Here is a 12525-nt window from a genome sequence, read left to right as displayed (position 1 = left end):
CGGCAAAGTGAAAAATATTTTCTTAAATGGCAATAAAAAATGGTTACGCCTACAAATAAAAGTGAAGCGCCGATGCCCTAGAAACATTTCACTTTTTTCATTTAGCCAAATACATTTCATCATACTTTTTTCCCAGGTGTGTAGTTTCGTCGTTGAAAGTATTGCAAGTCGGCATGAACTTCCGTTTATCTGATCGTATTTATGGTTGATTTGTTGTTTAACGCCGCACTGAGCAATATTACAGCTATATATAGTGGCGGTCTCTAAATCGAGTCTGAACCAGACTATCCAGTGATCAACAGCATGAACATCAATCTTCGTAATTTGGGTACAATGACATATCAACCACGTCAGAGAGTGTGACCACCCGGTCCAATTAGTCGCCTCGCCACAAGTGTGAGTTGCAGACCAACTCTAATTTGGATCTTTTCTGGTATTCGTATTCATAAGCATGGGTGCGTTTTCGGTTGCGTACGGTTTTACGCGTGAGGATATACGAGTGTTTATGAGAGCATGTAAATGTCTGTAAGCCAATAGCCTTCTGTAATATCAAACGGATTATCAAAAATGGACCTCCAAACCAAACGTTTACTCTTGCGCCGTTGTTACCTGCAGTTAGTTCTGTCTTTAGTATAGTGAAGGAAGCTCGAAAACCATTTGACCCATTCTCTTCCAGTTTACATAGGCGATTCCTTCAAAGGCTCTGCATAATACCATGCACCATAGGTTTCCTAGATCTACATGGGAAAGATACAACATCCATGCAAAAGAATAACGTTGCAATGAGTCTGAGCGCAGGCCAGGCCAAAATTACACAACCGACATAAACTTGGCACAAGGGGTTCGAAAACGGTACGTGCGGCTATTGGTTTAGGATTCATGTCACGAAAATAACAAGACAATCAAGTGACGGACCAGAGCTTCCAGAGACAAAATCGTTTTGTTGAAACCATGAAATTGTCAATGAGGAAAAAACCAACTGCCTAAATGTTTTCGGGTTCACAACACTGTTGGGTGTGGTTAGAATGTATTAATCCAACTGGGGATAAAAGACAATGCAACTTAGCTGCTAAGGGAGGGACTTCAGCCCACCTTGGGAACTTTGTCCTAGGCCCTGGTGTTGTCATGGTCTTGCAGTTTTTTCTGGACAGGTCATACATGTAGACAGGTATCCACATGTGTCTTACATACATCCATGTCTGCTATCGTCCATAAATAAATACACAATCAAACTTGGTGATACTTATCCAAACATTTATTCCAAATCAAACACCTCTCTCTTCCTCCAGCATCAGAGAAAACATGTCAGTCAGTTTAGTTTTGGTATGGTATGATCAGACGTAGATCCTCTGCCATATCAGTCACCTCCAGGTACCAGAACCCAGTGCCACGTTCTTGTAGTCACAGTAGCTGACTATCAATTAATGCTATAACACAGAAGGACATGCTCATATGGTCACCCGTGAAGATCTGGATTACAACTGGTCTTCAGCAACCCATGCTTGCCACAGGTGGAGGCTAACCGGACTGAGTTGTCCTGCCGCTTGACATTTGCGCACTCCCCTCCTCCTTCCTCTTTCTTCATCATGACCTCTTCCTCTTAGAGAGAACCCATTTCACGAAAGAGCAGTCTCAAAAGTATACACAGATTTTTATTAGAACATTTTTACTCATATCAGTGTCACATAGAAGGGGTGCATTATTTGGATAACATTATATCACAACCTGCTAGCTTGAAGCATGAGGAGCATGACTGTTGTTGAGCTGGTGGTGCTGGTGTAGGTCCAAACTGCCTCCACTTGATCTACATGTGGGCATGTCAGCAGTCCAGGTGTTGTGTCTGTGATCGAGCTGTTTCACATGATGCATAGCTGTTGTGTATTTGGTCCAGCCTTTCAGTGTGTGCCACTGTTCTGTTAGTCAGAACAGTCTAGTTGTTCTACGCTGTTGCGTTCTACATGTGCTCCATCTGTAGCCTCTGCTTCTCTGAGTCACCAGCTTCACCCAGCTGGGACAGAATACCCATATAAAGCTTCCTGAAACATAAGTATTTCTTCATGAGTTCATTAGAAGCTGATCAGAAGTTACCCATCCAGTGAGATTGTGTCAAGCTGTTGGGTTTCATCACCAGTTAATCTGTCCATCAAAAGTTTAACAAGACATACCCATCAGATACCTCTCCATATTATTTTTCTGATTGGTCCCCAATCCATATTTTGAACGAGAGTGTGAAAATATACTTTTTACATATCTCAATTCCCCTGATGCTGTAGGAAATGTATGAAGAACTGTTAAAAAACTTTCTTCAACCACTGCACTTACACAAATGTCAGCTGCGTCTTTCTTCAGTAACGCCCATTAAAAAAGTATTTCCGCAGGCAACAAATCAGTTGCTTTCATAGCGTTACATGATTAATATAACCAGTCATATATTTATTTGTATCTTTATCCTATTACGTTTCTTACTCCCAGTATCCTGCTGGTAGACATGAGACACCAAAACACAATGTGGATTGATTAAGTCCAAGCAACGTATGATTTCCTATCCAAGATGTTCATCTTGACAGAAGAGGCAAATAATGAGATGGGTGATCAGACTGACTGACTTGGATGACACATGTTATATATTGGGAACATAAATGCTTCTGATGTTAATCACTGAATTGCCCAGTCTGACTTGTTTATAAACAGACTGGCATCATGTGGCTGGGCAACTGCAGAGTTCAGCACTAGACAATGTCAAATTGAACAATTGTCTGTTGCTTTTGTTACATTTTTGTGCAGGTTTACAGCCCACCTGAGAGATGTGTCAACTCCAACTCCTCGTTTCTTCTCCAGATCTCGGACAGCACCTCTCACATCAGGAATGAGCTGAACCAGCAGCTCAGGATGTACTTCCGAGACCCTCCCTAGCACCTGGAAAACCCCCTCGGTCTGAAGCTTCAGGTACTTTCCAATGTACCCCCGCACAATCAGCACAAGATCAGCCCTAGAACACCAGGAACATCATCTTGTGTAAATACAAACACCAAACACCTGTCAGGTAAAATAAAAGCTGTTTATAAGGACAAGCAAGAAACAGGTTTAACCATTTCACTGGCTTTCACTAGCCCCCAAAAGTTTAACACACCATATATTAGCATTCTGAAACATTCTTGCCTGACTCTGACCAAGACAATTTCTCAAGGCCACAGAGGCAATGTCTGTCACAGAAATTCCAAATGACTGAGTAAGTTAATATATAAACGTCACATCAACAATATTTCAGCTATATCATGACCAGACCATGTATGATACTGAAATGGAATAAGGACAGCTAGAATATCACAGTTACAATTCAAACTAGACTGGAAAGTTAAAACTGACAGCACTTTTGGACGAAACAATGTAAAATATGGGCTACACATCACCAACAACTGTAGGTAGATCACCATGCTAGAAACCATGGGGACTTACATCACTTATGCTACCTGCATGGACCCTAGCTGGATTTATGCCATCCCTTCAGCTGCTGGCAATGGTCAGATGATTTAGCCAGAATTGGAAAGAACAAAAGTACTGTGATTAAAAACTATGGTTGAGCAAAACTGACTCTGAAGTTTTTGAGACTTATGTACCCTCTCTGGAAGACAATAATTCAGAATCTTTACTTCGTTTTCACAAAAGAATTCACCTAAACATCTACCTGTCTGCAGTGTTAATTTAACAAGAGTCATCAGAAGATGACATATCCCCCCGGCCCCCACGTTTGAAAGGGCAAATAATCTGAGAGTTACTCATTGTTTTTTCAGACTAAGTTTGAATTGTTTCCATGGAATTCATGAAAATTCTAAATGCCATATACCTGTAATCAGCAAAGTCACAAGATTTCAAGATCTGTCTCATATATCTGCCAAGATCTGTTGAAAGATTTGAAATGGTTTTCGAGATGTGCTCTGGGAAGGATGCCCATCCCTCCATTTTGAGATTAAAGCCGAAACGTTTCCATGGAAACCAAGAAAATAATACATCACAAAAACCTGTAAAAACCAAAAGGCACCAGTTTGGGGTTTGCCACACATATCTGCTAAGTTTTACGGACAGATATTAAGAAGTTTTTGAGTGCTGCTCTGGAAACGAAACACACCTCTCACTTTTCAGACTAGGTCCAAAACGTTTCCATGCAAACCGAGAAAATAATAAATCACACGATCCTGTACATAGCAAAAGGCACCACTATAGGTTCTGATTGATATATCTACCAAGATTTGCAGAAAAATATTTAATGGTTTTTGAGTTCTGCTCTTGAAAATAAAACACACCTCTCACTTTGGAGACTATGTCTGAAACATTTCCATGGAAACCAAGAAAATAATAAATCACAAAAACCTGTAAATACCAAAAGGCACCACTATAGGTTCAGATTGATATATCTACCAAGTTTTCCAGAAAAATATTGAATGGTTTTTGAGTCCTGCACTGGAAACGAAGCACATACCTCCATTTTGAGACTATGTCCGAAACATTTCCATTGAAACGGAGAAAATAATACATCACAAAAACCTGTACATAGCAAAAGGCACCACTGCAGCTTCTGATTGATACATCTACCAAGTTTTCCAGAAAAATATTGAACGGTTTTTGAGTTCTATTCCAGAAACGAAGCCCATTCCTCCATTTTGAGACTTAAGTCCGAAACATATATTTCCATGGAAACTGAGAAAAAAAATCATCACAAAAACCTGTAAATAGCAAAAGGCTCCACTTTGGGGCCTGCCACACATATCTACCAAGTTTTGCAGACAAATACTGAACGGTTTTTGAGTTCTCCGAAAACGAAGCCCGCCCCACCATTAGACTAACACCAAAATGACAGACGGACGGACAGACAGGGGATAAAAAGGCAAAAAAAGCAGGGGTTAAGAATATTCCTGACCATACACACACATTAAATAAAGAATATGAAAAACAGAGGTGCTTGTTTTTCAAAATCCAGATAGTGAACTCAGTCAGAGCACTGAATCTGATGATAAAAAGGTTGAAAAGTATCTATACAGTAGTTTTCAAATTATAGGTCACACAAAACACTCCTCAGAGGGAGGGCAGGATCCCATGGCATAACCATATACATGTACTAATGTACTATGTTGAGTGTATACTTAGTAACATCCCAGGGAAGGGATGGTCAGCATTTGGTAGAGGGCAGCAGTGATATTTCCGTGCTACAGTACTTCCCTGCTGCAATACCAACAGATCTAAGACAGTGGCATCCCAGGCTCTATTTCGTTAGTATCTGCTGGAACAAGGCAACATACTTCCCTGTTGACATCACCTACATGGGTAAGGCAGCTGGGTTCTCCTTGCACGCCTCCAGCAGGTGCTTGGTGATGTTGGAAGACATTTGCTGCAGAGCAGGGGACTGTGCCAACAGCGTACACTCCATCGATGTAAGAAGCAGGAACCGGCTGTCTCTGAAATTGGAAATTTTAACTATAAGTTGTATATTTATATACTTATCCTATCTCACTTTATGCATCTCTCTTCCTCACTTCGACCATGTGTGGAAATGTGCTGTCAGCTAAGTTGTATAAAATCACCTGGCCTCTGACCACCCAACCTCTGCACCCCCCATAGACACCTGTCAATCATCTTGATCATACAGCCGTCTTCATGGATCACATGAAGACTTGTACTTGTCATTTTCGTCTTGGAGCTACCCATAATCTGTGAAGTGGGGCAGGTTGGGTGGGCATCCATTGTATACAATTTATAGTTAAAATTTCCAAATTTTTAAACTTATCCAATCTCACACTATGCATTATCCCACAGATGGCAGGAGGGCTGCAGATGACCCTCTGACACACTCCACACGTGAGGATGCATTTCACAAGTAGGCCAGGAGAAACACCAAGTCCCGATATGCTACTCCATACTTGTGATGGGTTGCTTCAATAACCACCTTGGCTTACATGGCACAAAAACTCTAGGGAGTGGGCTCTCCCGAATTAATCTGGTTTTCAGCCACAACTTTTCAGTCGCTAAAGCAAAAGGACGCAGTTTGGCAAGTAGGCCTTGCCGCCCCACGATTTATCAGGTGAACCCAGTCATCTGGCACGTCCCTGCTTCAGTACTACCCCCTACAGACACCTGCCCCTTACAGACACCTGCCCGGAGGGCCGTGAAAGAAGGAGTAGCCCGTCTGCTCAACTAGTTTAATGTTCAGTACCAATCTCCCCATCTTACCAAAGGTGAGAAAGGACCTAAGAGCGGAACATTTTGAAAACCGTTAGGTAATCAGAAATTAAACGCTTCACTGACGTAATTGCTCAGAGAGTAGAGGTCAGTAAGAGGAGTGTCGATCATCTCTGATTGCACACAAGACTTCCCGTCCAGTCTATCTAACTATGAGTATGACAGTGCAATAAGCCCTTGTTCCCTATGTGAGAATGATCTGGCCATATTAAAAAAATACATAAGATATGGACAACACTGATATCTTTATTATGTACATAGCAAAACCGAACACGAGGAATTGCTTCATCTGCGTAGACAGATAAACGACACCAAGACCAAAGTGAGACCCTCCACATCAGTGACCGATATATCCTGAAGGTAGTGAGCTGCATGCATGGTATCTGACTTCCAGAAACATCCTTCAGTTATGGCTTGAGGCGAACAATTCCTGTTAAGTGCCATGGTGGAAGTAAGGGTCCGCATCTCATGAGACCTTGCCGATGACGGTGGTGGAAGATTCGCAAAGATGTACCCCTGTAGAATCGTGAACCTCAACCAAAAGGCTAGAGTTGTATGAGACACTTCTGCAGATGAAGTCGTCGAAAGTGGAGTAAACAGTCTCTTATGCAGCCTGCGCTGGTCCTTAGAGGCAGTTAAATGCCCGCACTGGCACAAGGATAGATCTTCAGTGTCTTCTGGACCCAATATGGATGACAGCGGAGGAATACTGAAGGTACAATCTGGCTGTCCTGGCAGTTGGTTCTTGGAAAGAAAATCCCACCGCAATCCAAGGAACACTCTAGCATGTCGAGACCTCTCAAAGCATACCTGAGAGCAGCTACGTCTATTAGCTACCTGCCGATACAAGAAAACTCCTCGTCGTCGAACCCTTCGCAATACGTTCATCTGTTAGGCCTATCACTAATGCCTATGCAATCCAAACATAAGTGGTGAGGGTCTGCCGCTGAGAAGTTTCTATTGCATTGATTACAACATTTACACTTCTTAGATACCCTCTCTTTAGATCCCCACATGTTTATTTACAATTCCAACTTACATCTTCACAGAGACAACACGTGTCCACACCGAGGTGTGACAAGAAAGAGAACGACAAGTACAAGTCGTCACGTGATCAGCTGAGACGGCTACACAAGCAAGATGATTGACAGGTGTCTATGGTGGGGGCAGAGGTCGGGTGGTCAGAAGCCAGGAAGATTTCATTCAACAGCTGACAGCACGTTTCCACACATGGTCGAAGTGAGGAAGAGAGATGCATAACGTGAGATAGGATAAGTTTAAAAATATAAATGTATACACAGGCAATGCAATAGTTCATTAACCTTTCCAGCAACACCCAAAACTATCCAAACATGTACACAAATCAAAGTGTGCTCAGTATTTTAATTCTTCTTATGCCCTTCTGTAGACATGTGTAAGTTTATTATTCATCTATCAGATCTGTAATACTGATCAAGACTTCTGTTCCAATACATTCACTCACTTTGCGATTGTCTCCCCTCCTTTGGTTCTTTGAAGCACCTCTGTGATGTATGTCAGACCCTAGAACAGAAAGTGCGCTGGATTTAGGACCACTTTCAACAGCATTTCATTCATATAATGGCATCTGCACTTATTGCACAACAAAAACCAGAAATGATACAAGTTTTAGAATTTTAACAATTGGGAAACCCACAGGCACAGGTTTTTGTTGGCAAATCTAGAAACATTATCAGAGAGAGCTGTAGATGAGTTTTCAAGGTATGTGGGACAATTTGGGAAATTGATACAATGGACATCAAGGACATTCCAGAAGAGCTACAACAACACCAGAACAGCTAACACCACCGCATTAAATTTACCATGGAACCTGAAACCAACAACGCGCTACCATTCCTTCATGTCCTTGTGACCCGCCTCCCTACCAAAACACTCCAGACCACTGTTTACTGCAAGCCAACACACACCAACCAATATGTGAACTACCACTCCAAACATCCACCGCAGGTAAAGACTGGCATAATATCCACTCTCACCTGGAGAGCCAAGAACATCTGCTCTACCAATCTCCAAGAGAAATTAAACCATCTCAAAGACGCGTTCACTGGCCTCAATGATTATCCACCCGAACTGGTCAACAGGACCACTGCCTCCACCCTATCAGCGACATCTACGCCACCAAGAACAAGAACAGAGCCAGCACTGATAAAAATCTCCATCCCCTACATTGGCAAGACTTCACACCAGATAAGCAGACTCCTGAAGCAACAAGCCGGTATATAGACCACATTCTCCAGTTTACGAACTCTAAATAACCTTCTACAGGCCAACGGGTGAAACCACTCCAAATCAGAAGATCTAATCCCAAGGGTGTTGTCTACAAATAAATCCGACAACAAATCAGCTATATCAGAACACATTCAGTCCAACCCCAATCACCAAATCAACTGGACAGAATACACACTACTGTCCACCAACCAACCCGACTTCACCAAACGGAAATTAACAGAGGCCATCCACATTAAACGACACCAACCCGGATCAACAGAGATCAAGGTTACTTCATTCCGTCAGCATATGACGAACTCATCAACGAAATGCTAAGTGCTTGTAACATGTCCCAATCTAAAGCCCTGTACCACCCACTGGCCTGTGCATGTTATCCCTTGTCATCACATTGCTCCTGTACTTCCATACTACCTATCAACCACCCTAAGAACTTGTATAAACATGTCCATACTCTCCTGCCTTGAACATCCCTGTTGGCTTCTGTATGCAGTCTATTGTTATGGCTCACACAAGTAAATACTATTGTCTATTGTTATGGCTTACACACGTAAATACTATTGTCTATTGTTATGGCTTACACATGTACATACTATTGTCTATTGTTATGGCTTACTCATGTAAGTTAGTTCCTGTTAATTATTTACTGTATGTACCATCCTGTCTTATCTGCCTCTCACTTGCTTGACGATACAAGAAGCTGTATGGAAACGTCGCTCCGCCTGATTAAAGAAGTTGCTCATACATAAAGTTTTGTCCTTATCTAATCATATTGATTCTATATAAGCAGTAAAACACAAAAGAAAGGTAATCATGGAGATGTCACTCACGGTGCTGGCATATGGTGGAAGAGTCTGGTTCTTCAGTTGGAGGTAGTTGTTGTGCACCATCTCCAGGACAAGATGGCGCAAATCCACTGACTCAGCGCTTGGAGACTGGACGCACGACCCATACAGTGAACTCTTGACAACAAATAACGAGTGTTAATAACTATAGTAGGAAAACAAGATATTTTCATTCAAGGAATATAAAGTTATAATGACAGTTTTCTTACATCAACCCATATATAAGCAGATGCAGATCACGAAACCGATGATTGATAACATGAGCAATAACCCATGTGATTGCACTGTGATGATAAATCAAGTCATTGAATCTGACCACCTGATCCACGCAACAAGCATAGGTTGCCATGAAACTATTCTAACCCAGAATTTTTTGGTTCATGAGAGGTTAAAGCTGAGATTTCAGTTTCTCCCTAGAATTCATACATAGTATCCATTGTGACCTTACAATCCACATTCCTGTGGACACATTCCACAAAACGATCCCCACACACCCAGTGAAGGCAGTATCCTCAATACATGTTACAAGATGATGGCGTAACAGGTGTAACACCATCTCTATCAGGAATGGTTTCTTGTTTTCCAGAATCAACAGTGAAGTCTCACAGTAAATGGATTGTCAGTCTATGAAGCAGAATCGTAGAAGGATTACTCACAACCAGTGGATGCACAGCCGAAGAACTGGATCCAGCTGACTTCTGACAGAACAAGCAAAGAGTGCATCTCATCATCATACATACATCATACTTTCACTATGCACTAAACGGAAGAACCCCACTGAATGCTGTTTTATGCCACCTACAGCAACTATCATCTCAAAACAAAACAAGTACTCCTAGCACATTATTCTTGTTAGCCTACTCAGTGGATCAAAGCATTTTAATTTCATTCTCAACTCCCTGGGAAGTATTCCATTCATGCTGCCATACAAGGCACAGGTTAATAAAAGGAGAAATGAAACCCATTTCAGTTAAATGATGAAGAGTAATCTACAGGCAAAACAACTGTGGGTTACGTCTTAGGTTGCTTGAACTGAGTCTGTTTCAGCTTAATGAGGGCAAAAAGCCCTGAGTAATGCAGGTCTTACTACATATACAGCACCAAAAATCATCATGTAGGTAATGAAGGACTACAATAATTCCATATCAGAGATTCAACAGATACTGGTATGTAAAGGGGAAGCAACTCTGTAAAGCAACTAGGTAACATGCTTGTTGTGTAACACTGCTAGAAAGTGGTACATAACATATATGTTGTATTTGGGATTATGCTTCCTTAGTATTTGTATTTGGGCGAGTGAGTGAGTGAGCAAGTGAGTGAGTGAGTGAGTGAGTGAGTGAGTGAGTGAGTAATCCTAGTTTTACGCCACAATCAGCAACATTCCAGCCATATGGTGGCAGTCTGTAAGTAATCAAGTCTGGACCAGACAATCCAGTGATTGACAGCATGAGCATCAATCTGCACAATTGGAACCAACTGACATGTATCAACCAAGCCAGCGAGCCTGACCACACAATTCCATTAGTCGCCTCTTACGACAACTGTACTTAGAAAGTGCTGCACTCAGAACTATGCTAGTGGGACAAAGGTCTGTAGATAATGGAGTGTAGACCAGACAATTCACTCATATTGTAATTGATGATCTATGTAACTTGGATATGATGACAGTTCATCAACCAAGTCACAGAATTATCACAACCAAACACAGAAGCAAGCTCTCAAGGACCGGCACAGAATGCTGATACCCACAGCATTATACTACCCACTGGAGAAAATCTTGGATTGTAGCTGATAAAATAAATGCTGGAACTCACCAGTGGAAATCGTGTGAAGTAGAGGCTGACAATATCACCGAGGCGTCTTTGAACGTAGGGAGCCCTCTTGTAGTCCAATTTGCCAAGGCCTTGAACAAACTGTAAACAAACCAGATTGTGCTAGGTTATGTCTGAAGGCAGGAAACATGCCTACACCTTGTTGCAACAACATCTGTGTTGCACTTTGTAGTCAGCATCTAAATTTCTGGGAGACAATGTGGAAACCAAGAAGTATTTTTAAGGGATTTTACACTTTCTTATTTGGTTTTGAATTAAATACAACAATCAACATGTTGACTTTAGACCACACCCGAGACCCATCCAGATGCTACTCAAGCAACTATAGTTTCAGGCTTTTCCGTGCCACTTTTCTGATGTGGCATTTGAAGTTTATGATCCCTTGAAAGAGGATGGAAAATGCCATGTCAATGCTGTAGAACCATGGGTGTCAAACTTCCATCAACACATCCTACCAGGTGCAGGTTTGACCGGACTGCAGTAAGGAATACTGGGTTTACTGGCTTGTCTGTCTTGAACAGGAAGTGAGGCACAATCATTGCATTGATGATGGCTGGCAGTGGACAGTCCGTCTTCGACTGAAAACATGATCCGAAATTCCAGAAAACTGCCTGTTGGTGTACATCAAATAGGAAGAATGGAAAATAGTTGTACCCTACAGTCTTTCAGCTGTAACAAGCAATGTCATAAAACTGAGAAACTTTACTTGATTTGACACATCTCTCTATCAAGATATCAAAGTGGTCTAATTGAGAAATAAGTACAGGGTAGACACAGTCTCAAAGAAAATAAAGTTACATTTGCATCTGATCTAGCTCATGAAATTGGAAAAAACTACTGTGAGACTGACTCTACAACCCACCTGTGCAAACAGCAGGGGAGAGCAGTACTTGACGAGGTGGCCGACCATGGAGTAGAGAGAGGCGACAGTGTCGACTGGCCCCATGTTGCGCAGGACTGGGGAGATGTGCTGGGGGACATTTGAGAAATACCCCATCACCTTCTCTCGCAACAACATCTTCTCACGCAGGTCCTGAAACACAGACATCATCTACACCATCCACAGAGAATTCACACCTTGCTGTACTGACCTGTACGAAGTGGGTGGGGGAAATAATATGAAACTTAATTTCAGATTTCTTATGTTTTTCTTAAGAATCTGGAAACATTTCCATGTGTGTAAAGTCAATTAGAAAGGACATCTCACTGCTCCAGCATAAGCACACATACTGCAAGTGTGGAACATCCAGAAGTCAGAAGTGAAGCATGTTTGTGGAGTAAATACCACATTGTGATAAACTTAAGCACCCCCAAGTATTTCTGTAATTACTTTAAGGGTAGAGACAGATAAC

At 41.9% G+C, this 12525-nt stretch overlaps 1 protein-coding gene across 2 annotated transcripts in view; it reads right to left on the bottom strand.

Moving 5' to 3' along the window:
• Nucleotides 1-1237: 1237 nt before the first annotated feature.
• LOC137287187 (protein MMS22-like) overlaps nucleotides 1238-12525 on the bottom strand; it is a 37610-nt gene continuing 26322 nt past the window's right edge. For both annotated transcript variants that reach the window (XM_067819363.1, XM_067819364.1), the window contains exons 27-35: nucleotides 12036-12206; nucleotides 11629-11751; nucleotides 11156-11254; nucleotides 9998-10039; nucleotides 9327-9458; nucleotides 7715-7773; nucleotides 5316-5450; nucleotides 2798-2989; nucleotides 1238-2036 (exon numbers count right to left, since the gene is read on the bottom strand). In XM_067819363.1, coding sequence (XP_067675464.1) covers nucleotides 1955-2036; nucleotides 2798-2989; nucleotides 5316-5450; nucleotides 7715-7773; nucleotides 9327-9458; nucleotides 9998-10039; nucleotides 11156-11254; nucleotides 11629-11751; nucleotides 12036-12206 — 1035 coding nt within the window. In that variant the 3' untranslated portion in view covers nucleotides 1238-1954. The remainder of the gene's footprint in view (nucleotides 2037-2797; nucleotides 2990-5315; nucleotides 5451-7714; nucleotides 7774-9326; nucleotides 9459-9997; nucleotides 10040-11155; nucleotides 11255-11628; nucleotides 11752-12035; nucleotides 12207-12525) is intronic.

This window comes from Haliotis asinina, chromosome 6 (genome assembly GCF_037392515.1).
Source record: "Haliotis asinina isolate JCU_RB_2024 chromosome 6, JCU_Hal_asi_v2, whole genome shotgun sequence".
Lineage (NCBI taxonomy): Eukaryota > Metazoa > Mollusca > Gastropoda > Lepetellida > Haliotidae > Haliotis > Haliotis asinina.
This window is presented reverse-complemented; position numbering and strand designations above follow the sequence as displayed.